The 27241-nt window shown below is 50.4% G+C and overlaps 8 protein-coding genes and 1 non-coding gene across 9 annotated transcripts; 5 read left to right on the forward strand and 4 right to left on the reverse strand.

The window, feature by feature from the left end:
• Nucleotides 1-179: 179 nt before the first annotated feature.
• On the forward strand, nt 180-1606 carry PC9H_010901 (uncharacterized protein; the record flags this gene model as incomplete). The annotated part of the gene is made up of 3 exons (XM_036780393.1): nt 180-966; nt 1017-1542; nt 1597-1606. The coding sequence occupies 3 exons, from the start codon at nt 180-182 to the stop codon at nt 1604-1606; spliced, it is 1323 nt and encodes a 440-aa protein (XP_036627776.1).
• A 900-nt stretch (nt 1607-2506) lies between these two features.
• PC9H_010902 (uncharacterized protein) lies at nt 2507-3900 on the forward strand (the record flags this gene model as incomplete). Its single annotated transcript, XM_036780394.1, has 2 exons — nt 2507-2764; nt 2818-3900. 2 exons carry the CDS (start codon nt 2507-2509, stop codon nt 3898-3900), a joined length of 1341 nt encoding a protein of 446 aa, XP_036627777.1.
• A 382-nt stretch (nt 3901-4282) lies between these two features.
• On the forward strand, nt 4283-4860 carry PC9H_010903 (uncharacterized protein; the record flags this gene model as incomplete). The annotated part of the gene is made up of 2 exons (XM_036780395.1): nt 4283-4325; nt 4376-4860. The coding sequence occupies 2 exons, from the start codon at nt 4283-4285 to the stop codon at nt 4858-4860; spliced, it is 528 nt and encodes a 175-aa protein (XP_036627778.1).
• A 190-nt stretch (nt 4861-5050) lies between these two features.
• MOB2_2 (Maintenance of ploidy protein mob2) lies at nt 5051-6020 on the reverse strand (the record flags this gene model as incomplete). The annotated part of the gene is made up of 5 exons (XM_036780396.1): nt 5051-5322; nt 5381-5508; nt 5562-5655; nt 5708-5940; nt 5998-6020. 5 exons carry the CDS (start codon nt 6018-6020, stop codon nt 5051-5053), a joined length of 750 nt encoding a protein of 249 aa, XP_036627779.1.
• Nucleotides 6021-8093: 2073 nt separating this feature from the next.
• Nucleotides 8094-9483, forward strand: PC9H_010905 (uncharacterized protein; the record flags this gene model as incomplete). The annotated part of the gene is made up of 2 exons (XM_036780397.1): nt 8094-8251; nt 8304-9483. 2 exons carry the CDS (start codon nt 8094-8096, stop codon nt 9481-9483), a joined length of 1338 nt encoding a protein of 445 aa, XP_036627780.1.
• Nucleotides 9484-9607: 124 nt separating this feature from the next.
• PC9H_010906 (uncharacterized protein) lies at nt 9608-16295 on the reverse strand (the record flags this gene model as incomplete). The annotated part of the gene is made up of 19 exons (XM_036780398.1): nt 9608-10618; nt 10669-10728; nt 10787-10939; nt 10992-11216; nt 11270-11398; nt 11446-11748; nt 11801-12098; nt 12150-12364; nt 12416-12649; nt 12698-12857; nt 12916-13136; nt 13192-13297; nt 13347-13429; nt 13565-13773; nt 13834-14671; nt 14720-15499; nt 15547-15650; nt 15700-15870; nt 15923-16295. The coding sequence occupies 19 exons, from the start codon at nt 16293-16295 to the stop codon at nt 9608-9610; spliced, it is 5673 nt and encodes a 1890-aa protein (XP_036627781.1).
• A 1758-nt stretch (nt 16296-18053) lies between these two features.
• Nucleotides 18054-18138, reverse strand: PC9H_010907. The gene has a single exon. It is a non-coding gene; the product is annotated as a tRNA-Lys (tRNA).
• A 388-nt stretch (nt 18139-18526) lies between these two features.
• PC9H_010908 (uncharacterized protein) lies at nt 18527-22274 on the forward strand (the record flags this gene model as incomplete). The annotated part of the gene is made up of 13 exons (XM_036780399.1): nt 18527-18646; nt 18704-18864; nt 18920-19024; nt 19076-19198; nt 19246-19369; nt 19421-19745; nt 19797-20006; nt 20061-20678; nt 20728-20799; nt 20854-20952; nt 21007-21108; nt 21167-21625; nt 21679-22274. The coding sequence occupies 13 exons, from the start codon at nt 18527-18529 to the stop codon at nt 22272-22274; spliced, it is 3114 nt and encodes a 1037-aa protein (XP_036627782.1).
• Nucleotides 22275-22679: 405 nt separating this feature from the next.
• Nucleotides 22680-26563, reverse strand: PC9H_010909 (uncharacterized protein; the record flags this gene model as incomplete). The annotated part of the gene is made up of 15 exons (XM_036780400.1): nt 22680-22825; nt 22876-23545; nt 23600-23867; nt 23924-24536; nt 24735-24805; nt 24866-25072; nt 25119-25163; nt 25220-25295; nt 25349-25431; nt 25480-25556; nt 25763-25846; nt 25899-26016; nt 26065-26129; nt 26178-26329; nt 26389-26563. 15 exons carry the CDS (start codon nt 26561-26563, stop codon nt 22680-22682), a joined length of 2850 nt encoding a protein of 949 aa, XP_036627783.1.
• Nucleotides 26564-27241: the final 678 nt, after the last annotated feature.

Consider the following 27241-nt stretch of genomic DNA (forward strand, 5'->3'; position numbering starts at 1 on the left):
GTCGTACCTGAACATGATAATTTGCTGAATGAGAGCTGGTTTTGCACTGAGATGATATAGACGTCAGGCAGCCTGCACGTGGAGGCTGTGGGAGAAATCACGTCTCCATAATTTCTCGGAGGTATTTGAGCTGAGCGACCATAGGCGCTGGTCGCCTTGGTCTTTCTCCGTTCTCGCCAATGACAACCACTGAACCCGAGAATCCTTGCATCTCGTCCAAACCCGAACTACTCCCTGTTGAACTGATTGCCAAAATCATCAGTTTTGCTGCGGATGCTCATCGCTCAAAGGGGGACCGACGCTGCCCATCGATATCCTCGACTCTTACTGCTGGTTCTCTGGTGTCTCACACTTGGAACACCATCTGCCGCTCGCACATCTTCCACACGATTTGCATAATCGATTTCAGCAACCCCGCCGCCCCACTCTCTTTCCTTCACTTCCAAGCTCCCCACCTCAGCGAGTATATACGTAAACTTCACTTTGAGTGGGATCCTTGCTGCACCGCTGCAGATTGGTTACCAGAGTGTTTCGGGCGGCTGAAGAACTTGTGTGAGTTGCACCTTGATGCTTGGCTCCCGGATCGAGTGGCCTTGGCGCCACTTGGAATCGCCTCTCTGCTTGCCGCCCCTCGCCTTCGCAAGTTGGTTTTACGTGATTGCCTCTTTGCTACGGATGCCTCTGATCTCCTCAGCGTGCTCCCTGCGACCATCGAGGAACTGATACTCGAGGAGATCGATTTGCGAGATTTGCGAGATTCGAGGGTGAACGCACCATCAAATAACAGCAAATGTTTGGCGTATCTTCGAAGTGTGGACTTGATATATGCGCTCCACCCAATGTTCCAATCCAAGGCTTTCATCGAGTGCCCCAATCTCGAACGATTGTGTGTCGAATATGAAGATTCCGAACCTTGGGTATTGCCGCCATGGGTCCCCGCCAGTTTATCAGAACTCGAAGTGCGAGGTATGTCTTGATCAGACCATCTGATCATCTTACTTATACTACTTGTTTAGTCGGATCGGACGGCTGTATCCCTGACTTCGGTACAACTATTCAGCCATCTGCGGTGACAATCCGTCTAACAGCGGAGTCCGTTGACTCGTACTATGAACCTTTTACTTGGGTTAAAGATTGCATCAACCGCCTCCCGTCTCCCCGTTCCATACAGGCGCTTACAATCAACATTGTGAACCAAAACTACATGCCAGAAGATGACTTGTCAGATGGACTGTATCCGACACTATCGGACTACGAAATGCTTTCTCATTTCCTACAAAAGCTACGGGTCTGCGAACATGGAAACCTAAAGAACATCACCTTGAACGTCACGGTGGAAATGGAAGCAGGCGCAATTGTCAAGGGTTTGTCCGATGTCAATGAATCGCGTGCTGCTGAAGGACGAGAGGTGGCGAATCTGGAGAAGGGGTTTGCTGAGTTGTTGAAAGCAAATGTGCTCGATGTGGACTTCACCCTGAAGCGAATTCTGGATCATGAGGACGACCTTTCCGAAACACTCGTGCATTCCAGCATACATACAAGGTGAATATATCTGCTACGCCACTTATTGGAACTGACGCCTCGTTTTCTGTACAGAGGTTTGTGACGATTTTGTAATCCAAGGTTTGCCCGCGTTGTATCAAGTACAACAAACGACCCACGCGTTGGAAGACCCACTCCACAGCTAGGATGGAAGAGAAGCCAGCATCGCAAAGTTTCGTGGCGACAACGTCGGTCACGACTTGAACGTTTATGCGGGAACGCCATTACTTAATGATACAAGGAGGAGCTGGAAATGCGGAAATTTTGGTAGTGGATCATCACGACAAACACTGGCTAATGTTTAGAACTTACCCAATAAACACCGATCAGTGAACACCGTTGAAGGTTGACGTTGAATGTTGAAGGCACTGAGCCTAATCGGGCTAAGGTTTAAACTCCGGATCAGATTTCTTCTCCGCCACACACCAGTTGACGCTGAAGGCTGAAGCCAGCCCTTGGTGCGTGTTACTGACGTACGGCTGTGCTATACGACTAGTAGCTGCACGACGGTCTGAGCACTGATCTCTTACTAGCCTCTCATGATCTCAAGTTTCGACTCATCAGATCTTCCTCTCCGTGTCATATGGTCACTGTTGATCGCTACAGACGGTTCGAACACTCCGAGTCCCCCGGAATTCAATTCAGTTGCTATATACGGGATCCATAGAAAGGCAACTTGGGCACATAAAGTTATTTCGACATGAGTATCCACCCACGGCGAGGTTCCACCCCCGACTCTTTTTCGCTTCTCCACAACAGCATCGCTCAAGGGTGCTGTATATTCCAAGCGCACCTTGTCGCACGTATGCGCTTCTCGTTCAACCCATTCAAAACACATAAAGAGTCTTGTCTTCCAGCCTAGCCATACAGCAAACATTCCACAAGCTTTCTCTCGGTTAGTCACTCAACCTGTTGTGCTTGAAATCTAACTGACGCGACTCACTTTCAGAACTACCCCTTACCGATGTCTCGTCATCTTGTTCGTAATCGCGTCGGCCAATTCGGAGGATGGATGCCCCAAGACAAGCATGTCCTAGCATCGTGGCTCACCAAGAAGTTAGCGCAAGCTGGTGATCCTGAGGCTAACTCGGGCAGCTGGAACTCAGTCATCTGCGAATTCCGTCGATTAATCGAAGACACCCCCGAGATTTATAAAGGATTCCACGAGATGTTCGCTCAGATTCCCCCTGACTACGAGAATGACCCCACGGGCACGCCCCAGGTGAGCCCACACTGCTATTCGCCGCCCCGCTCGCACTGAATTCAACTGTGCAGATCAAGGACTACATGACGATGTTGAACCTTCTCAATGTCATCATCAGCGAAGCGCCAGAATGGCATTACGATCCCGAGAACCCATCGGCAAATGACCTTGTCGGTTTCCCCATCAACGCAGTCCTCGACTGGCCGATGGGAACTGACGCGGGATATGCAATGTTCATCAGCCCTGCAGTCAATGCTCAGTTCAAGAAGATGTTCGATGTTTGGACTACATACCTGACTTCCTACGCATCCACCGCCGTTCTTACCAACGCCGAGAACGGGTGGTTCGGCCCATCTGCCCTCGAACAGTTTCCAAACTTTGCCCAGACATATGTCTGCGACCCCGACGACCCTTCAGGGCATTACGGATTCACGTCGTGGGATGGATTTTTCACCAGGCTTTTCCAGCCTGGCCAGAGAGAGATCGATGCCGAGCTTGTTGATAACGACGCTATCGTCCACAGCGCTTGCGAGTCATCGGTCTACCGTGTCGCTACCCATGTCCAAGCTCGCGACCGATTCTGGCTCAAGGGACAACCATACTCTGTCATCCACATGCTGAATAATGACCCATACGCGTCTCAGTTCGTCGGTGGGACCATCTACCAAGCGTTCTTGAGCGCCACCAAGTATCATCGCTGGCACAGTCCCGTAAACGGAGTTGTAGTGAAAACCGTCTTGGTCCCGGGGACGTACTACGCCGAGTCTCCTACTGAGAGCTTTGAAGGTGATATAGACGGCGACGGCCCGGACCCCGCTGGTCCTAACCTTTCCCAGGCATTCATCACGTCCATGGCTACCCGCTGCCTTATTTTCATTCGCGCGAAAGACCCTCGAATCGGGTTAATCTGCTTCATAGGTGTTGGGATGGCGGAGGTTTCCACTTGCGAGATGACGGTGAAGGAAGGAGATGCAGTTTCCAAAGGCCAGGAAATCGGGATGTTCCACTTTGGTGGATCTACGCATTGTCTCTTGTTCAGGCCGGAGACTGATATTCAGATCGACGATGCCTATATTCCGAAGAACGACACCGATAGCCCAGAAGTGCATGTCAAGGCTCCCATCGCTTGGGTAGGAGACAAACCCTACAACTGAGGAACGGCGCTATGAAGTACGAGATGAGTTGCAGCAAACAGGATTAGCAGTGGTTTTGCGTAGATATAATGATATATATGAGTATATGACTTTCTATCCAGGCGCCTACCTAATCATCCAATAAAACGAACATGCCAGAGATCTCACACTGGACCGCATTCGTGAGTTACTGATAGTTCATACTAATATGGATCACGTTCGGTGAATACACTTACCATTAGTACAAGGGGCTTCGGAAGCAATATTTTCAGAGTCTAGAGATCATTGGACTGGCGATCACGACTAGGTAGCCCACTATTCCAAGCTACAGCCTGTACCAGGGAATTAGTTAGAGTGACCCCGCTGGCAATGACCAGCGACGAATCATCATAAAGGAAGTGCTATGGCCAGTGTTGCTCCCTCATACATCAGCTACTGTCTCCTCGGTGAGTACAGGACCGTCATAGCATACTCAACCGTAGCTGACTCAAATCAGTTCACAAGATGCGCACAATGATCTTGACTGTAGTTTTTGCCTGCGCTATGTCCGCTGCTGCACTTCCAACGCCGGAGGGCACTGCCCCTCCCTCACTGCCCCCCGGCTTCACTCTCCCGCCGGAGATGGTTGCGAAGATCAATGCCGGACTACCACCAGTTCCCAAACCCAAGCCCCCCGCGCCCCCTCCGCTGCCCCCCGGCTTCACTCTCCCGCCGAAGATAGTTGCGCAAATCAATGCCGGACTACCACCAGTTCCCAAACCCAAGCCCCCCGCTCCCCCTCCGCTGCCCCCAGGCTTCACTCTCCCGCCGAAGATAGTTGCGCAAATCAATGCCGGACTACCTCCGGCACCCAAACCCAAGCCCCCCGCGCCCCCTTCGCTGCCCCCAGGCTTCACTCTCTCGCCAGAGATGGTTGCGAAGATCAATGCCGGACTACCGCAGCCAAAGAAAGCGAAGACGCCCGCGGACAAGAAAAACTAGAGCACTGAGAAGGCTGACCCAAGGATCAGCAGTCCAGATGTATGTAGGATACCAAGCCAATAGAACGAGATTTACGCGGGCTTACCGCTTGGTTCAGAACCAATGCAATACGAATACACGAGATACAAAAGCGTCGGGCGAAGATACCACAGATAACCAGATCCGGTGTGGCAAGTGTAGATAGCAGACGTTAACCTTCTAGAATGCCCATTTCCTTCCAGCGTTCCCATAGTGCGCCTATGCCGACGGGTGCGGATGCCGATCCTTTCAAGTCCTTCACTTCGAGTAGCTCGTATTCACGCCCGAAGGCTAGGAAGTGTGCAAACAGAGAGTTGAAGTGGGGCTCAGACCTGAGGTGTAGTATCTGGGGATAATGGGCGTGATATATGTGCGCAATGACTCTAAGAAGCTGGCGATAGACGTGCTTAATGGTCGACGGGAAGGATTGGGGGAAGTCACGGCCTGGCACAATTTGGCATTGATGAAGTAGCGCGACAATCATGATCAGCGTTAGACGCACCTGACTTCGTGGGGAATGTATTTTCATCATCCAAGAGATTCTGAACCCATGTCATGACATAGTCGATGTAAGTAGGCGCAGGGAGGTTGACACTTTTGCGATCATTGTTGATCCATGTATAGTTCAAGCTAGATCCAGCTAAACACCGAGATCATTGACATCCACGATCACAACGACGTACCTAGGGCCGGCAGACATCGTAGGACAAGTCTGTTGTGTACAGCACTCAGCAATAACGCCATAGAATTCGTTTATGTTCGTGTAGAAGTCGAACACTGGTGTCAAGCATCAGCCTAGAGGGGAACGAACAAATATGAGGGCTCGTACTATTCACAGCTACCCATTCCATTATATCCACATATTTCGGCAGCATAACGATCGTCTTGAATTGGCCCTTCACAAGTGTTGCCTCGACGAAAGGACTTGCCAGATACAAAGGCCGTGAGACCGGGGCAGGGGAAACAGGGTTCGGGGGATGCGGGTCAGCTGGGGGAAACGTTGCAGATGTCGGCGTTGGGGATCTTTTAGGCCCCCTCGGGGCATTGCGAGTCATAGAACGCCTGCAGAACGTGCGATCTCAAGAAAATGAGTAGCTGATGAGTATGCCAAAGACTTACCCAATCGAATTGAAGAAAGACATGGTTTCTTAAGGAGGAAGATATGAAAACAAAGGAAAGCGAATGAGAAAATGAGAATTATGAACAATTCTACAGATGCTGTTGGATGTCGGTGAACTGGTCGCGGTCTCGCAGTTGTTGGACTTCAAGAATGCACGTGATACATAATTCATAACGCGTTACTGCTACGCGCAGTCTGGGTAGCGCGCAACTTACCCTGCAGATCGGAAACATGGTTATCACTGAGGTTCCCGCAGCATCTACTGCTCTTATTTCCTGCTCACTGCCTGGGACCTCTAAACAATTGCTGAAATGTACGCAGACTCATGTCGTTGCAGTCTCACACTCGCTGATATCTCCCCGCCAGGTTGAACGTTGGTCAGACGCGTCAGAGTCAAACATATTCAACATATGACACAGATGGCGATGAGACGCACCACCTCATCGGACCCCTGGACAAGGACAAGGAAGACTATGAGCTCGGAATAAACATCAAGAAGGCCATTAAGCCAGAAGAGACTGCGCCCAAACAGGTATACGTCCGCAGTAAGATTCGTCGATATCATTCTGGAGTGGACTGCGGGTACAACCTATATTGGCAAACGAAGTACAGACATTCAAAGCTTTGGTTACGGTTCACAAAGTGCTGCAAGAGGGACACCCAGTTGTGAGTCTCCAATTGACTTTGCATTGTAACACAGCTCGGTCTTCTACTTGAGACCATGAAGAGGCGCATGGCCAGACGGATGGCTAACGTGTGCATGGACAGTCGGTACTGATAGCCAGCAAGGTCTATTGATCTTATCCACGTTGATACTCATATCTGACGCTACTCACAAGGATATGGGCCTCTGATACAATGTTACGTTCAACTAATACTAGCCAAGCTGAAGTTCCATCATCTACGACCATGGTTCAAGGGACTTTCTGAATACGAGGAATACATGACACATTGATGATTCTAATGAAGGGTATGTAGATTAGATACCCTACCTGCGAGCGAACGGTGAGTTCCATAAGTATGAAACTATATCAGACCTGATGTCCCTCCAGGATCAGGTCGAATCATTCCGAGCCATGATATTCTCTCACTTCCAATAATCGACCAACAACCTGTGCCGGATCTCCGCTTTGCTCCCATTGGTAAAAGAAAGTTGGGGATCTATCGTTTCATCACAAGTGCGCAGTAAGTTCTCCGTTAGATATTAATACTTTGCGCCGAGTCTGACTAGGTATGTATCTAGGCACGAACGATGCCTTGGAGACCCTACGGGAGCGATATGACAGCATCATAATCTCAGAAAGTTCTGCGACGAAAGGTCCGAACTCAAGTACTTGACCGGGTTGATCAATTGGGATATGTACGTACTACCCGTAATGTATGATTCCGAAGGCTCACACCATCACTAGGAACCACCTGCGCTTCTGGTTGTCGATGACGCGGCTTTGCTATATGTGGAGTAAGGCGGTGGGCTTGTCCAGTCACAGAGGAGGAGGACTTGCGCGCTCAAACATATCGGTCGCACAACGCGCAGTCTTTTATGTGCTGATATTCAACTCGTACCAACGAGGATAGCGTACGCGCCGTACATGCTTCGAATACAGGCATCGAAGTCATCTCGCCGTAGGGACACCTAATGTTGCTCTACAAAGCCTTCGAACTGTGCAGTGTCATCTCTACGGAGGGGGCTGCCTTATGATCCAACCTTCGCGCAGTACTGCCCCCTTCATCTTCACTGGGCGATGCCCTTTAGCTTACATTCACTCGTTGACATTGATAACTAGGGCCTGCATTCTGACCTTCTCCTTGAAATGACTGACAGTTTTGTGTCTATGTTTACGGCTTACCGTTCGAATCAGAGTGCGCTTGGTTCCAAAGTAACGGAAATTCGCTTCCACGCTTTCCAGAGAGCTCTCTCTGGATTTACTCTAAGAGGAGAGTTCACCTAGACGTGTCTACAAATTGGTGTTCACCGATCTGTGTCGAGGACAGGAAGGAACCTCGATTCAGCCATGATCACATGACACAAACTGATAACATCAGGTGTGTAGGCGCGCCTATTCATTTACCTCTTGGATCAGAACCACCACCAATAATGTCGACAACGGACGAGAGTCTCCTTCAGACAGCGCTAAAGCCCCGTACACGCGCATCTAACGACCAAGCAAAAATACTTCGCGCTGCATACAAGTACCAGTTCGACACGTTTACGAGCAAACAAGTGTTGTCGACATTAGAAGAGCAAACGGGGCTGTATGTATGCGCCAAATTTCAGGTCGATGCCGTTTGTCTGAGTCGATTATAGCCCGAGCAAATGGATTGCCGACTGGTTCTCTCGCGAACGACGCAAAACGGCAAGGAAAGAAAAGACTCAGATTCAGAACGCTGCGCAATCAATATCAACTCCTACCCTGGAAGCGAAGGCAGAGCCCCAGGATGCACTCATCAACCCTGCGATTGGTGACTTAACTCCTGTCCGTAACGACTCTCTGGAAAAGAAGCAGCTCAAGTCAAAAGCCAAGGCACGAAAGGCGAAACGTAGCTTACTCAAGACGCTTATGGAGTCGGACCCCAATCTACCCAAGTCAAACAAGGGTACCGGTTCCCCTTCTCTAACGTTGATTAAGGAGGAGTACGCCGAATGCATGAGCTTATTATCATCGCCCATCACCATTGACCCCACTCCCCTGCCTGCGCAGCAACAATACTGTAACGCAGAATCTATGTCCAGTTCCTCGGCGTCATCAAGGCCTCTGCGAACGTTACAAAACTCTCATGCGCATAACCTACTCTTACAAACGGCTGGCCTGGGTCACGAACATGCTGCTAATTCTGAACCGGACGCTCGTCAGGCTTCTATTGCTAATGTCCAACTTACTCTGCCCTCGGTCACAACGCTTCTAAGCAGCCTCTTCTCCGAGTTCAATTTGCGTATGCATCGTCAGAATCAGTCCATGAACAATCAGCTCGCCGAAAACCAGCACCCAAACTGGGGGACCGCTAAGATTACCTTACAAGGCCCTAGAGATCCGGGGTTGAGCTTACTACCTTCTCAAACTGATCGGGAGATTGGAACTGGACATTCGAACCTGGAGTGCCACGACTCACGCCAACTATTCCCTCATGACCAATCTGCATCTGGCGCGTCACAATCGTACTCGTCTCTAGCCTTTTCAAGTCCGGGGCTGCGCTTTCCGGGCCCTCCTCAGTTTGATAACTCATCAGCACAAGAAATTTACGGCTTCGAAGACATTTTAGACGCTAAAAGGGCTCCGCTCAAGCACTTAACTGTTATCCACGACATTCTCTCCGCGTACCACCGCTCTCCTAACACGCCATTCGAGCTCATTGGTAGCGAAGGTCAAGTTACACCAATCGGACACCTCGTCATTGACCGCCTGACAGACGCAACTCTTGCGGACACGGACCCATTCCAAGCATCCATGGGCTTAGTCTTCCTCTCCCGGCTCGGTCTGAAATTCTAACAAAACAACAAAGCAAAGAGCTGTGTCGTCTAACCATAATCACGACGAGTGTATACGATAGCTAATGTACGATAAATGCAAACAAGTCCATGAAATAGGAATACAGAAATCCAAGTACAATACACTATGAAGGAGCAGGACGTCGAATTTGCACTGGAGGGGTCGCCCTCGCCGATGGCGTGCTATCAGCGGGCTTTAGTCGCTTAGCCAGAGAATCGTCACCCGACACTTCGCCCTCTTCCCGAGTCCGTTTCCCTGCCCCCTGTATAGAGATCTGTTCTTTCGCAGGTGCTGCTGTCGCTGCTGCTGCAGGTGGTGGGCGCGCAGGACCATTGCCAGCGCCACGGCCACGAGCAGGAGCGCCCCCACGGCCTCGCACGGCTGATACAGCGGTCTGTAGCGCTCGCCCGCGACCTGCGCCTGGTGCCGTCGCGCCTGCCGCCGGCTTTCGAGGCAACGCGTTCTGAGCGGGCGCTGTTGATGTGGACGCGACAGGGGCGGTGGATGCGGGAGGGACGGTTTTGGCTGGGCCAGGTGCCGGAGGTTTCTGTGTTGTCGCCACAGGGGTGGGTGGCGGGGCGGCGGCGCCGGTGGCAGCCACGGGGGTGGTGGGTGGAGCGTCGGGCAGCACGCCGGCCTGTTTCCACGAGAGAATCTGGGCTTCTAGGTCCTTCACTCGCTTTTGGGCCTTGATAAGCTGAGCGTCCTTAAGTTTAGATTTCGCCGCCAGCTCTAGTCGGCCTCGTTCTACAGCTTGAGTGATTTCTTCAGCGTGCTTCGCTTGCAGCTCTTTGTCGTGTTCAGAAATAGCAGCGGCGATGGCGTCCTTTGTGGCGGCCTCGTTAGTGCTGGATTCGGCGGGCATTTCTTTCTTCGCGGCTTCGGCCGCGGCTAATGCAGTTTTCAGTTCTTCCTGGTGCTTCGACACAAGACGTTCTTCCAGCGCTTTGAGTTCTGCAGAGTGTTGCTTAGCCAGCTCTTCTGAGGGCTGCGAGCTTCCGGATCCGGATGCCTGCGCTTCCGCCTTAGCCTTCTCCACAGCTGCGGCCACCGCGGCGGCCTGCTGAGCTTGCATTCGTTCACTCTCTGCAGCTCGGGCCTTCGCCATCTCTTGAATCCTAGCCTGGAATTTTTCCTATCGAAATATTGAGGAAGATATCACAAGCGAAAATGCCAGAAACTCACATTAGAACGGCGGAAACCAACGAGCTCTGCCTGAGCCTTCTGGGCCTGTTCAGTCGCTTCCTGTTGAGGAATTCAATCTCTTGTAACATAAAGCGCCTCATTCACCGAGAACACATACCTTAAGTTTAAGAAGCGCCTCATCACGGGCTTTAATGATTTCCGCTTTCTCTGCGTCTGAGAGATGGTCAATCGCAGCAGGGGCAGCAGGAGGGTTAGCTGTAGCTGCGTCTAGAGCAGCTTTGAGCTTATCTCGCTCGGCGCGTAACTCCGCCTATCGTTCAGAAATCAGCCACAAAGGCGAGCATTGGAAAAGGAAGGCTGACAATTATACTGGCTTGATCGGATGAATCGGAAGATGCTTGAGCACCAGATGCTAGCATTTCATTCAAGGAGGTCTGCAGGGTCGCCCTTTCAGCTTCCAGCGCCGTGGATTTCTCCCGGAAGGTGTTTCGTTCACTAGTCAACGTGGCTAGCCTTGCCCTGGCACTGTCAACCGTCGCTTTATGCCTCTCTTTATGTGCCTTGAGATTATCCTCCAGTGTAGTGGTCTGACAGAAGGGCGTGTAAATCGTCAGTCACAGAAGTTGGTACCTATACACACTTTCTGGACTTGGTCTTGCAGCGCTTTGTCATGTTCCCCAGCGGCTTCCTCGAGTTGCGCTTTCGCAATCTTGAGTTGCTCAATCTCGTCTTTCAAGGCTTGAACTTCAGCTGGATCAATCCGGTCATACTAGAACAAGGTCAACGATGGAGCGCGTCAGGGTCGAATATACGAACCTTGCTAAGTAGCTGCGAGTTTCGTTCCTTCCACTTGCCACTCTCTTCTTGGAGACGTTTGACGTGTGCTTCGGAGGCCTCCAATTCAGCTCGTGCGATGCGTGCTTGCTCTTTGGCAGGATCAAGCTCAGACGACAGCTTCTGTAACTTCGCTTCAAGGTCGCGAGACCGCTTTGCATGAGCCTCGCAATCCGCACGAAGAGTAGCGTTGCTCTCCCTTAGGATATTGAGTTGGTTGATCCGCTCAACAAGCTCAGCATGTTGACTAGCGGAAGCTGTTGCCTCCAGAGCACGCTCTCTTTCCTAGGAAATTGAGTTAGAACGAAGACGAAGACCAGGTGGACCACGTGATTACCTCAGATAACGTCTTGCGAGTCTCGCCAAGATTCTGAGAAAGATGGTCGATCTGGGTCTTGAGGCGAGCGTTCTCTTGCTTGCTCAACTCCAGCTGAAGATCTACAATCTCCTTCTCCTTCCGCAGGTATGCAACAACGGACCGTAACTCAGAGAGTTTCGCATCCGCATCGTCACCGGCTTCGCCTTCATTAGATGACGGTGCAGCATCGGCAGTCTGTCGGATTCGAGCCGCTTGGGAGCTAACAGATTCAAGATGTTGATGTAGGATTGCATTTTGTGAAGAAAGATCTTCACAGCTAAGGTGGAGACGTTTAATGTTTGTTGGCAACATATGGCTGAACACATACCGTGCTTTGAGACCGGCGACCTCCTTGTCCAGGGCGCCTTTCTGATGCTTCCAACTTTCCTCAGAAGCCTTCAAGTTAGCTTTCGCTGTCTCAGCAAGAGTTGCGTTTTCTCTGGCAGTTCCTTGGGCAGTTGACAATTCTTTGCGGAGGTTATCAATGGCCTTGATGGATTCGGCATGAGCGACCACCTCATTGGAGTATCTTTCTTCGGCAGCCTGCATCGCATAATTGAGTCGACCTACTTAGATAGCCAGACGATTGCTCACCTTGGCTCGCTGTTCTTGTTGCCTGTACTCGTTCTCTCTCGAAGTTCTATCACTCTCAGAGCTCTTTTCGGAAGTCGACATGTCTACGATAGTGTCTTCGAGCGTTTTCTTGTCATTGAGCCAAGCGGTTCGTTCGCTTTCGAGCGTCTTTTGAAGCTCAGCGTATGTCGCACGCAGCTGCAAGAGTTCCTCTTGGGCAATCTTCAGCTTCTCCTCCAACGCAGCACGTTCAGACTGATAATGGAGTCAGTGTAAGCAAGGATAGTGAACAAAGTGACGAACATCTTGTCTAGCGATTTGTGCTTCTGTAGAGGCCCTGTAATCGTCGTATGTGCCATTCAAAGAAGCCAGAGCCGCTTCGTTGGCCTCTGAGATTTCTTGGAACTGTTGAACATGGCTTCGGGCGGTCGCAAGATCGACTTCGACGATCTTAAGGGATGAGCTACGAGGGGCAAATATCAGCTCCAAGTTAAAAGACTATATTGGTGATGCAAACGCACCGAAGCTCGGCTACTTCCACTTCGAGTTGTTGTTCACGACTGAGACTGGGGTCCACGTTCGGAGCGGTTCCATCAGTGGTGGTCGTACGACGTTCATAAACTGAAAGTTTCTCGACGCTGCCTTGAAGGTTCTTGGTCAGTTCTTCTACACGCTCTTCCAGATGTTTCTTGCTAGTTTCCGCGCCAACTAATGATTCGCGAGTCTTAGACAATTCCAAGACCTATGAAGGGCAGTTCTCAGTAACAGATCACGTATAAGATGTAGGGAATACTTACGGATCTGTCAATTCGATTGTGCAGTTCCTTCAGCTCGATATCTTTCTGAAGCGTGATATGTCGGACGGTGTCCCTCTCTTGGTTGACTTGCGTTCGGAGATCTTGGCTAAACCTAGGTTTAGATACGGTCATAAACCGAAGAAGATAGGACCCACGTCTGAGACTCAAGATGCTGTAGCTGGCTCTCAAGGCGTCGTCTATCGTTTTCACCAGATCTTTCCAAGTCGTTGTGCATTTTCTGCACATTGGTCATCAAATCCGACAGGTGCGAGCGTTCCATGGCCAGCGTTTTGTTCTCTTGAAGTAACCGAGATTGTACACTCTGCGCTCGGATATTGGGTCACGTTGGGATGCCATGGAAAGTACGACTTACCTCCCAGATCTTCTTCTCTGCGCGAAGGTTGGCACATTCGGTTCGAAGCTGTTCAAGGTGGCCGTGAGCAATCTGGAGGTCTTCAGTTGCTCTTGCACATTCGATATCCATTCGCGTCCATTGGTCATACAGCTGTTGATTGCGCTTCGTGGCCGTTTCCAGTTCCCGACTATGCATGGCAGATTGTTCTTGGCTCATACGTTGACGATCTATATCCCGAAGAAGAATAAGTGAGGGTACCGAAAAGGCCGCACGTAACGCGTACGTACCAGTTAAGAACTCAATCTTCGCGTGGGCTTTAGCCAATTCCGCACCAAGGCGTCCAGATTCCCGTTGAGCCTCAACGACCTCTTCCCTAAGTCGCACAGAGTCGACACTCATTTCTGTCCGGTAAGCTTCGAATTGGTGCTGAACCTCTTCCAATTCCTTCGCCGCATTAGAGTCGCCAGACATATCTGGGACGCCTTCGTGGAGACCATTGATGCCTGCACTAACCCCATTAACGGATCCCGTACGGGCTTCAGCCTTCGCAAGCATGATCCTTAGCGTGTCGCGCTCCTTCACGTAGGCTTGGATGATATTCTCGCTCGACTTCTTCTGGACCTCAAGTTGCTTCATAAGATCTTTCATAGCCTCGTGTGCCTCGGCGACCGCTTCTTGCTGCTCCTTCTGCATCGATTCCTTGTAATCCCGTTCTTCCGACTCAAGTTTGTCACCGAGTTCCCGGACAATGCGGAGAAGCTTTTGGTTCTGTGATTGGAGGGAATGAATTGAACGGAACAGGACGAGGTTGTTGGTGATGACAGCTTCAATGTTCGCCGCTGGTTCCAAAGGTGTTTGTTCCAGTTCTTCGTCCGAAGGAATCATGGGGTCGTCTCGTCGAGCAATTTCTTTGAGTAGAATTTGAACTTGCCGACCAAGGTCATCAAGCTGCTTCTGGAGGAGATCGTTCTCGCGAGTAGACTTGGTGAGTTTCTGGGAAGTTTCCTGTGCGAAAGCCGCCTTCGCGTCCCGCTCCGAAAGGGCTTGAGATAGTTGAGACGAGAGTTGAGCAGCCTCAGATTGCAAGCGTTCGTATTCTGCGCGTTGTTGCGACAGGATAGGTGCCTACAAGCAATGTCAAAACTGACGAGTCTCAGAAAGGATACAACCTACCCTCTCTTCAATCTGGGCGAGTACGGCAGAGAGTGTACGGTCCATATGATCATACTCAGAGCACTTCTGCGCGAACTGCTCCTGCAGGCGAACGTAGTCGGCATAGACCTCTGTGAATGTCTTGCCGCTCCTCTGGGCCTTGCTAGCCATTGCAACGGTGGGACTGAGTCCCATCATACTTTGCGTAAGTGGATCAGTAGGACCTCCAGGGGTCCGCATTGGGGTCCCTGGAGAACCACCGAGAATCGGCAATTCTCCTCTGTTCATGCGATCCAGCACGGTTTCCAGTTCATCGACCCTCTTCTCTGCAGCTTCCCTCGACTTTCTCTCTCGCTCAATCTCCTCCTTCAGTGTAGCCTCCCTCTTCTCTGCCTTCTCTCCGACATCAGCCCATTCACTCTCGATACCTTCGACAATTGCCTTCGCTTGCTTCTCCCTCTCCTCCATCATCGCAACGAGACGACGCAGACCACTTGCTTCGCTGGCGTAGGTTGCCTCCTGCTCAGCAAGCTGCCCAGTAAGGTCTTGGACACGAGCGAGCGTCTGCGTAAGTTGGTGAGATTGCGACGAGTGAGAAGATTGCAGAGCTTTGAGTGTCGTTTGCGCAGATAGGTTACTCTGTGTCAGCGAATCACATTGTGCTTGAAGAGAAACGATTTCGGTATGCTTTTCGCGACGGTATTTGGCAAATTCCTCTGATTTGGTGGAAAGCTCGGCGTTCGTACGTTCCACCTCGCTTTGAGCCAGATCCAATTGTTGGCTGAGAGTTTCGAGTTTGAACTGAAAGAACGTGAGATATAGCGTGAAGAGCCGTGCGTGCCACGCACCTTGGTCGAAGTCTCGGACGAGCGCAGTTCCCGCACCGTTGCCTCCAACGTCTGGTGTTCCTGTCTGGCTTCCTTGAGGTTCGAGCGAAGATTCTGAATCTCCTCTAAACAAATGTAAGCGCGAAGCACCTTGCGCACACCATTACGACATACCCTCTTGTTGGGTGCCCTCTTGCTTGAGGCGACTAATGACATTCACCAGATCACGTTTCTCGCGCTCCGTGTCCTCGACGCGACTCTTCAGAGACTCGAGTTCAGACGAAGAAACGGATTGCGAACTCGTCAATGTCTTGAGCTGCTCCCGAAGTGCCGCGTTTGACGTAGCTATTGCCACCAGTCAATACGGAAGGCACAAGAGGAAGTCATAAGGACATACCAAGTTTATCTCGTTCATCTTGCATTTGATTTAGACCGTTCTGTACGTCCTCCAGCGACACCTCCAAGTCTTTGGATATAGTCTCGCGGTCCTGGAGCGCCTGATCCAGCTCAACATCCTTCCTCTCCACCTCAGCGCGTGCCTGGTCAAGTTCCCTCTGAGCAGCATCCAACTCGGACGTGTGTAGAAGGAGAGCACGGTAGATTGATATTACTGTTTCAGACGTCACGGTGGCGATATTGGTGTCCGGGAGCAGAGCGGAAAGAGTGTCTTGGTCGAGGTCTTCTGGTAATTCAACCTCGAGACCATGCTCGCTAAATGGCGGGGACGAGCGAGCAGCATTGGCTCTGCTTTTTCGGCGTGTTTCCACCATACGAGTGGAGTTGCCGTCGGGAGAATGGATGTCGGAAACGACTTGAAGTGAAAGTGCAGTATAAACAATGGAAATACTGAGGGTTTCGTCGAAAATGCCTTACGTAATAAAGACCATTGTTCCCCCTGACGCCGGGCGCACTACTCACTCAATTACTCCAGACAATGAGACAAGGTTACACTTCGATGATTATATATTCGTCGCATCCATTATCTGAATATACACTGATAATTACTATACACGACACTATGAAGGAAGTAACAGGCTGATGGGCTGATAACTTAAAAACAGGCAAGTCGTAAGGTATGAACATGTAAGGAATGGCCCTGAGTGCAAATGATATGGTCCTTCATTTAGGTGGATCTTATACGGTCAATGGCCACCACGATATTCTTATGACGCCCCTCCAAGGCCCGTGGTCCAGTGACCATATTGCATCCTGCGGAAAGTTGTCAAATAGGCATACGAGAGGGGCAGGTCGAGGGTCAGTATATCAGCCTCGCGAGTCGGTGCAGGCAGAACGACTTCACCACCATTGGAAGTCTATATGTGTAAGTTGGGCGGGGATAAATGGTAATTGCATGCAGGTATGGCTCTTGCCTGATTACTGTGAAGGCCCTAAGACACTCGACCCTCAGGGAACTTGATGGAAGGTGCCAGTCACAGGAAGCGACGAACTGGATTCCTATGCTACACCCAGCAGGAAACATTAGTCAAGGATGACCTTGTACAAGGGAGACTTACCTTGTGAATCTCCTTGACTCGCAATAGCCACAAAGGTTCTTACATAGGGGCTCTTCTGGCAGCTCTGGCTGGCCCGAGTCCATCGCCTTTCGACACAGGGCGCTGTCGCGAAATAGCGAAAATCTTGTACATTGAACGGAGACGGTCCACGCTAATTTTCAACGCAGCATGTATTTCCGTCATAACTGGGGTCGTAGTGGTTGAATAAAATATATCGCTCATAACCTTTGGCTCACAACTCCAGCCTTCCCATCACAGAAACGCTTGAGAGATAATTCAATAAATAAGCGATGCTCCTGAAGAGCCCGAAGGATGAAGCGGTCAAGCAACTCGGCTCCTACCCATTTTGATCAGAATCTAGGATTCGTCCTCATGCTTCCTAAGAACTTTCGAGGAAAGTATTCGACGTACCATAATCAAACAGAGCCCTCCTTTCCCTTTGCGCTTGCCGCTAATAACATCGATGTGATCTTCTCATGTATTGATTTTATTTGCTCAGTGTCCCATTTGGGGGGATGTATCAGCGGTTGCGTTGACGGAACAAGGGGCGTAGCGTGAGGATTTGGAGGTGTGATTTCCAAATGTGAATCTAATGTACCGGTGTGAGGTGTTGGACGTGCTGCGGCGAGCACAGCGAGGGCACCAGCGGCCATGAAGATGGGAAACCACATTTTAACGAGTACTAGGACAACTGAGCGAGAACATGAGTCAGTGGGGTTACAATAACTTCAACGATGTGGGGATAAGGTCTCACCTAAGGAAACCTAGTAAATTAAGCTATAGAAACATTGCGAGCAGAGCCCGTTCTTTTATGATGACTGGGAGGGGTTGCCTGTCAAGGCGTGGCCACCCTAGTCAGTAGGCTCACTGCATAATATCTAATTTAGTACTGGAGATATCCCATTGACGTGTCTTTGTGAAGAGTTTCACCGTCACAGTGCCAGCAGCAAGCCAAAGCGCCAAGAATGCTTTCTGTCGAGTGCAAAAGCAAAAAGAAGACATATTTCTCCCAGTAGCCTCTCGCGAGGGTCGAACTCGCAGCCTTCAGATTCACCTCTCTGTAAAAGTCTGACGCTCTATCCGATTGAGCTAGAAAGGCGACGAGGGAGGCGTCAATAGATGTGGATATGAGCTACAAAGCCTTCTTGGAGTAACTAGTTGCGGCTCTGAATATTGTTTTCTGTACTGTGATGTTGAGGAGTTATTGGATATAATACAGCTTGCAACCAGAGCTTCAACAAGAGGCCGTTGGGCGAGAGGGATACTGAATTGAACCCCTATTTTGACTTCTCGGTGTCGTGATGAAAAAGTTCGGCTTCATTAGTTAGGGACGCGACGTTCTCACGGTCAACTGGCGTGTTATTTTGTGTTGTGTGTGTTGTGTTCGAGTTTGAACCGTTGGCCTCGTTTCCTTGTTTCGTGTGGGGTCGACGCTGTCTTGCTTTCTTCTTGCTCTCGCTGTACTATTAGCTATCCTTTCTTTTGCCATGGAGCTCTCACCGCAACCACCATCATCGTCTTCAACAACGCCGCCTCCTCAGGAGCACACGGACATCTTCTCGCTAACCGACAATGTTCTGGCCGACAAGCTGACCTTCATAGAAGAGGTGGGTCTTGCAGAGCTATAGAGGAGAGAGCTCATTGACCAGCGAGCGTGCTTGTAGATTGGATTTGGCAACTGGGGCAGCGTCTGGTTGTGCCGGCCAAAGGCCAACCCACACTCGCCGAATGCAGACGACGTGACAAGAATTCAGGAGAACAAGATCGCGGTGAAACTCGTGCACAGGTCGAAGACACCCACGACAGCAGCAAGAGTGCGATCGTTGTGAGTCGATTCACCTGGTGCAGTGACATTGACGTGAATTCGACGCGTCTGGCAGATGGAACGAGATGAAGATCGTTCGCGAATTCAAGTCTGACCCGCACCCGTCAATAATACCTTTCCATTCCTTTATAATAACGCCTTCCTACGCGATGATTACCATGTACGTCCCCTTCCAAGCCCAAGGGACACGGACTAACTTTCGATTTCGCAGGGCGTACCTTCCTACCTTGATTACAGTCGAAGTTGATGAGTCGAGAGCACGAACATGGTTCCGATTCCTTCTCTCTGGCGTAGAGTTTCTTCACAAGCGCGGAGTCGTACATAATGATATTAAGTGAGCTTAACTCAACTTTATATTTGCTCTGTTTAACTCTTTTCCAGGCCAGCGAACATCCTACTATCACATAAGAACGTACCAGTTCTGGTCGATTTTGGATTCGCTGAGAGGTACGACGCGAAGTCGAGCAAGGCATTCCTCAGTAACCTCTCCTACGGTACACCCGAGGTCCGTTTGATTTACTTGCTATTACGTTGGGTCAACTAACATATCCCGTAGTACCTCTCCCCCGAGCGAGCTCGCGGCCTTCCTCACGATACCCGCAAATCAGATGTCTGGTCCCTCGGCGTCACCTTCTTTGAAATCATCAACGGTAGAACGCCCTTTGAACTCTATGACGGCGAACAATTTGCCACAAAAGACGATTTGGAGCGTTATTGGTCTCGGACTCTCCGTGGAAAATGGGTCGGGACTTGGACAATGTCTAAGCCTGCAGAACAGCTTCTGCGGAGGATGTTGGCACCCAATGCCGATTTGAGGTGTACGGCCTCGGAGGCAATGGCTGACCTATATTGGGCCCAGAAGCCATCCGAAGTGTCTCACAGTGAGTGCCCTTCTCAACTTTAAGCCCACTAACTTACGCATCGTGTCTAAGGACGTTCAACGAGTTACAACTCATCACTTGCCTTCGAGAAGGACCTTTCACGAGTTTTAGCTACGCCATCCAGAAGCACGAAGGAGAACACCGACCTTTCGAGCCCCCCAGGGCTTGGGTCTCCGCTCTCCCGAAAGGTTGACAATAAGCTTGCTGCTCCTCATGTCCTGCTCAAGTCGAAGTCACAGCCCAAAGTGAACGCTACCAAGGGTAAGCCTCGTTGCAGAGAAGTGGCGTATTTATATACTGATCTGATAATCATAGTTCCTACGGTCAGGAAACGAGTACCAGTGGACCTCTCCCCCATCAAAGCGTCACCTCCTACGACACCACTTTCAAACGTGAAGTCCCGCCGTATCGCTAACATCCCTACGTTCGGTACAACAAGTGGACGGAGACCTCTTGGTGCTGTCTCAAACCAGAATGGGAAAGAAAACCCAGCGGCATCACCCGCGTACCAGCCCGCCAAGAAGTCGCAGGTCGACTCCAAGGATACCCCCAAGGCTCAGCGTCGGGCTTTGGGTGATGTTACATGCTCGAAACGGAACGCAGAGAATATGTCTCCAACCATCAAGGGCGCCCATAACAAGGCCGTCAAACCGAAGGACCGTGTCAAAGAACGCGTCAGGGATTGGGAGCGAGAACGGGAGCGGCTGCGTGAGATGCAGAGGTTGGAGGAGATTGAGAAGGAGAGGGACGAGGAGCTTGAGCGGGAACGAGAACTGGCACGGGAACGAGAGCTAGAACCCGCGAAGGTGGAAGATGATGAGATTAAGGGGAGCGAAGCAGTGGGGGGTGGCAGTGACACGGAGAATGCAAGCCCCGTTGGGAGTCAATTCACAATCATCACGGACAGTGTGGGGTCGTCTTCCACTTCACCTGGTATGATTATTGTACTGTGCTTCCATTCTTTGGCTAACATGCCATGCAGATTGTCCCTCCCCACAAACACCGTACGATTCCGGCTTGAGTGGATTCAAGCACACCATCCAGCGATCCATTGGTACGTTGATGGCTTTTTATCGCGTTGCTTGCAGTCTTACGGTCCTTGGTATAGATAAAACTCTGCATCTGTATAGCTCCGTGGGCGGCAGGTCCCCAGTGACCGTAACCGATATGGGTCGGGAGTCCTGGGAGGTCGAAGTCCTGCAAGCTGGTATGTTGTCCCTCCAATGACATAATCACCGCAATAGCTGATCTCGAATGACAGCCAAGTCATCGCTGCCTGTCGTTCGACAAGCCGCTCGCAGCGAGAGGATCGCAGCTGACAACCAAGCAGATAGACTGTCAGTCTGGATGCGGAATGTTGAGAGTAAGCGCTGGCTCTATCCGAGTTTTGTAACATAATGCTGACTTCCATTCCGTTGCAGAGGTAGTTGAAGAGACCCGCCAAACTTTTGCCTCGTCTGTTCCCAACGTCAACGCTCCACTTCCTCCCCTCCCACTAGCACCAGTGTCTCGTCGGACGTCTCAAGTCTACAGCAATAGGTCTTCTCGTCTGCCACGCCGCGTACCCGCTACCCAGATCTTTGACCAACACGGAAATTCGATAGGCGACCAAACCACGACCTCATTCGAGAAAGTGTCACTTCCACCCGTCGCCGATCCAACCACAGACGTTTTCAAACTATCGCCTCACACTGCTGCCCACTCACCCAATAGACAACGTCGCGCCACCGTTTCGACTCGCTCGCCCGAACCCGCGGATAAACAAACCACCAACGAGAATATGTCACCTTCAAAGAGAAGAGAGAAAAGCAAATCTCACGGAAATCTATTACAGTTACGTATTACACCTGTTTCTGCTTTGGAATCTGAACTACAGAAATGTGCGTGCATTCTGTTTAGTAATTTCCTCGCTGTTTGCTGACGTTGCTTGTAGCTAACACACCATCTCCTACGACATCCAAACGCTTGTCAGCGCTGGTTGACAGGAGTCTATTTGTTTCTACTCCAGGACCAAGTCGCACCGACACGGATTTGCCCCGTATATATATTGATGACGAAGAACGTTCGCTGGATGAGTTGACGTCGTCTCCATTGCACGTCGAGCCCTACCAAGTTCGACGAACCGTAAATCTTGACGAACCCGAACCCGACCCCAAGGTCCAACGACGCATCGAAGGCGTTTACGACCGTTTCCTTATGGCTACTTCCGGGGTGAAGCGAGTTGGCCGCGGATACCAATCAGACAACGCAGGTCCCGTTGGAAACAGCGCGAGCTACGACATGCATAAAGACAAGTCGCAGAGCCATAGGGCCTTCTACTCCGCACGCAAGCCGATGCCCCCGCCCGTGTCTAGCGCTGATATGGAAAATGTGATCGTCGATGAAATGGGGATTATGACTCGTTCGGGAGGTGCTGGTTCGCCTACAGCTAAAGACGAGGGCAACACGACGGTTACGCTTATGCGACGAGCCATCAAGGCCATCGTACCAGGGAAGACGATGTCCCGTAGACTCTCTCGCGTCTACTGAATGGCGGGTTCATCAAATCTGAAGTCTAACGATCCAATTGTATATTCTGGACAAGCATTATCGGATCACATTCGTCCGTTTCGTCTTTCATATCTCCCGCAACCGCTCTTTGCATATCTGACCCTTTCGCATTCGATTCGCTTTTCCAGCTTTGTTATTTTGCTATGTATGTTATTTGTCGCGTCCTTTCGCAATTGTTGTCAGTATTCCAGTCACGCTCTTCGATGTCAAATGATTTCACGTACGAATGTTATGACGAATGTATTCTCGGAGAATCATAAAATTTCATGATCTTCAAAACAATCGCCCTAAGCGCATGCTAGAGACCGAGGAATGTCCATATTGTGCATCTGAACAAGTCTCTATACAAAGTTTTATTATACAAGAATAATAACAATAATAGTTCTATATTGATCTCGCCGAGAGACGAGCTATAAGGTCATCCATGCGGTCCCACTGACGAATTGCGGGTATCAAAAATATGTTGCCGGCACGATTCGCGAAGGCAATCCGACCGCTTGCCTCCGCCAACGCACAGCAGGTCACATCGTCTGTATAGTGGTTCAAGGAGGGATACACACAAGGAGGCTAGAGAACTCACCTCTCAAGTCATACGATCCAATTGTGTGGATGACTCTCCGCATTATCTCTATAGTACGAGGCTGTTCCAAAGGATCGATCGCCTTGCTCCACACAATGAAGTCCCTTGTCGTACTTCCTCTGCTCCTCTCGATCCAAATTGCGCGTCGTCCTTGGGTGCCCAGCGCATACGAGCTAATGAACCCTCTAGCAGCTTGGGATACACTATATCCGAACGACGTCTGGGTAGGGGTAGGGGTGGGTGCGCCACGCGAGGGGCTAGTGTTCGGGGATGAAGTAGGGTAGGGGGCCAGATGCGCCATAGTCGGAGGTGTCATGGCATTAATGATGTGTGCGAGAGGATATACGCCTATAAGAGTTAAATCCACCATAGGTGTTATGGAGTAATCCGACGTGGCTCGTATGCAAACTTCATACATGAACAGGCCTTGGAGGACATCGTACGCCAGGAAAGTGAATTGTATACGGAGGTCAAAAGGCTCGGCCGTTTCGCTGACAATCTCGACGGTGGAGATACAGATGTTCTTGAAAGCGTTCAGAGAGAACATGTGTTTGTACAGAAGGTGATCCGCGTCCCCCTGTCGGAGAGGCAAGGCGTATACCCCGAGACTACGGACTCTGAAGGCCAAGAGGTAAGGACCAAAGATGCGAACTGTCACTAGTCCATCTAACTAGAATTGTGCCGCTAAGTTCCCCACAGCGAAAGCAAAGCATCGCACCCTTACCAAATCTTCCGTAGTATCATTGTAAGCAATGGATAGGCGTGCCATCCTGGGTGCCTCTGCTTGGGAGAGTGGACTAGACCCATCGAAGTCACCCCAATAGACAACTTTCACCCGATTTGATCGCACGAAGACGGTAAGAGAACGGTCAGCGTCGATGGTCTTCAAAAGAAACTGTCTTCGTCCTTCAAAGCTACGTAGTAGTTCTGCAGGACCCGGTTGTTCCTCTACAGATTTGGGCAAGGGTATTCGGTATATCCGGAAATGTAACCTGAACACGGTATAAGGGTAGGGAGTTCGTAATTTATAACCCTTGGGCTGACTCACCCATCCTGAGCACTGATAACCGAGATGATACTATGTGATTTCACATCGTATTGCGAGGTCGAAATGTCCCAACCTCTTGAATTGAGGCTAAAATTTAAAATGGGTGAAGGGCTCCCTCTGGCCGAGGAATCCCAGAGATATACAAGCCCTTCTAGATGGATGGAAAGTAACCATCTATCCAAGAAAAAATCCAAGCTGACGACGGTGGATGCTTCCAAGTGATTGTATATTAGCGGCCGGGGCAGTCGTGGTCTCGCCCAGAGGTTCGCAGTGCTCTGCGTAGAATGCACAATCAACTCCAGATCTTCTACAGATAGATCATCTTCATATGTGCTGATGAGTTGGGGTAAGGGTTGTTGAGATTTCTTTATGGATTGGAAAAGGTGCAGCCATATAGTGCGATCCCTCGTCAGTAAATTGGCGGCAATAGACGTCTGCCCCGTAGAGGCGAAATATTTAGAGGTGGGGCTGTCGGGATGATCGAAATGTGTACCTCTCACCTTACTAAGGGCAACAATTTCGGGGAGGTCTAGTTGGTATGTGATGGCGAGAAGTATCTCTGTGGGCAGGCCGAGCAGACCACTGCAAGCGATGGTGCTCATGATCGTCGCGACTGAGCGTCGCAAGTCACGAGTCGGAATCAAATCCCCCACGTCAGGGGAAAGGAGCCGCCCCTAGCTGACGCTAACCAGAATTTATTCTCAAACTACGCGTTCGTACTATATATGTGCAATACCTATTAGTACAGGGAGGTACAATAATAATCTAATTGAGTTGTGGTTAGGTGGAAGAGGTCTCCTTCAATTACTACCTTTCTGCTTTTCTTGAAGATATAGATCATGAGATTCCTGGACATATTTCTCCGACTCCGAACGCTCGAATCTAGCACCACATGTTGTCAATATTTCATCTGAAGGACATCTTTCCTAGCGAATCACTGACCCAATCTTGTTCCCTTTAACATGCATATCCGGTTCCCTGAATGCAAAAGGATTGACGTCCGTTGTTGTATTCAGGTCGGCAAGACTGTGGTTGACGAATCGATGTGTCGTTTCATCGGATCGAACAGCGTAGAGAACATCGAGTAATTTGGCATCGGGGCGCAGGCGCCAGTAATCGATGGCAATCTCGGGTGCAGGTTCATTCTCCCTATTCACTCTTCAGCGCAAGTCACGGCGAGAAACATGTAACAAACCATTCAGGGATTCGGCCTGCTTCCAGGTCCTGTATGCAGCGAGTACTGAGGGGCCGATGTCAATCAAAGGAAGGGGTGCCATGGATCAACGGAACACTGACTAAGTGATGACAGCTTCCTCCTCAAGATATCCGACGAAGCGATGGCAAGCTCGAGGTGAGACGATGTATGTCATAACTGTAAAACAGATTACGTCAATATATCTAAAAGGTCGGATAAGTCTAACTCACAAAGCAAGTTGTAGAAAACACCCTGTGCACCGAGAACTAATGCCCTAAAGAATGGTGTAGGCCGCCTCAAAGTCATGAAAGTCCTAAACATTTGGTCAACGGACAAGTATTGACACATGAGTCATACATACATCAAGTGCATCCGCTCGTTTTCCGATTCCGATAAAAGAGTGTGGATCTGTGGAGGATATGGTTTGCTACCAATCAGCTAGCGAAGAGATAAATACATACCCACTAGATAATCATGGATAGCTCGACATCAGCAAGACCAGGTCGGAAAGATCAAACATACCCCATTGTCTATATTAAGTCGAACATGAGTTGAGGACACACAGTCTACAGGAATTCACTCACCACGCCGCTAGATAAGCATGAGTGAGAGATACTCAATGAACGACTTATCACCACACTTACCATTAAACGTAGGCTTTGTAGATGCCGCAAGGTCGCACCTACCATACCGGGCACGCCTGCGATCGTCTCCAAGAATAGAATTCGCTAAAAAGGGATGAAGGGCGACATACATGCGGCAGATATGTCGGAAACTTACGTTGAGCCATGCATTCTGATCCAGGAGGTAACCTTCGTTGCGAAGCTCTTGCAGGGTCATGTTATGGCTAGGAGGAAGGGGTTTGTGCTTATATCTCGAAACGAAATCAAACCCAGCCCTAGGCGCATTGTGAGCCGAGCGACAAACGGAGTATGTAGTTGCAAACCTGGCCAATCTGACAAGACCGTATGCAATCTTATCTGTCATGGTTTTTGTCTCTTTGTGTAGAATCTAGACGACAATGAACAACGATAAGAAGTGGCCTCAAGTAAAGCGTACCTGCACCGCCTTCAATTCTTCGGGCGTATAAACAGGGTGAAAGAGGACCCAATCGCCTCTGATCATAGTGGGCACCGTGGTGACCGGCGTTGACTGCGTTATTGCTCCGTCTGCGGAACTCTCTCGTTGTGGCGTCTGGCCCTTCCCAACAGCTTGTAATTGTCATAGATGAGTAGATCTGTCTATATCGTAGACTCTTTTTAACTCTTACTTGGATGCGGAGTTGCAGCAGCTTTCGCAGCATCGCTTGTCAACGCGTTAAAGGGGTTCGGTGTGGTGGAAAAGGTTCGGCGAGTAGTCGCGAGGGGCGTAGCCAGAGAGACCAGGACAGAGGACCGTCCTGCGACCTGTCTACATATTTGTTGGTGGAGTTGCGCGCGAAGCATGATTCTCTAGTACTATACGCCGGATCCAATCAGGCCACCTGCCTGCTCCGACTGGTTCCGACATTCCATCCGATCGCGACCGTACGAGTCATTGTTTCAAGTCGGTGACTGTTTCAACCGTGAACGCCAGCGATAATCAACATTTAAGTACGCTCCGCCGCCCAGCGTTCCTTCTTCAACGGAGGGTAAGACGGGAAAGCGAGTGGGAACTTCAACGTGATTCTCAGGCACTTCGAGTTCGCGGTATTTTCAAACTCCGTGAAGCTTTCAAGGTTGTTCAGAGCGGAACCAAATTCGGCCAAAGCCAGGACTATTGAAAGCTGCAAAGTACTCGATTGTGTTTGTCGAACGCAGGAGCCTCCTTTGAAGGGTGACTCTATGCTCGTGGTGTATTTGTATTGCTTCTCATAGGAACAATCAGGGGAGCCCCATCATGGACAGAACAAATACCAGTACTCCAAGTAACTCGGCGTTGTCAATGTGGTTCTGGGCCTGGGCTCGTAGATAATCTAATCGTTTCTGACGGCGAGCTTGCTCACTGAGCAGCGTCGCTGGGTGTTTACTCTTTCACTGTCGTGGGCACTCATCGTTAGTATCGTACACCAAAGTACTTATATTCGCAATACTCGTGGTGAAAGACGATCGATCTAACAGCACTACGACGCGCAAGGCATCAAC

This window comes from Pleurotus ostreatus (assembly GCF_014466165.1).
Source record: "Pleurotus ostreatus strain PC9 chromosome Unknown scaffold_8, whole genome shotgun sequence".
Classification (NCBI taxonomy): Eukaryota; Fungi; Basidiomycota; class Agaricomycetes; order Agaricales; family Pleurotaceae; genus Pleurotus; species Pleurotus ostreatus.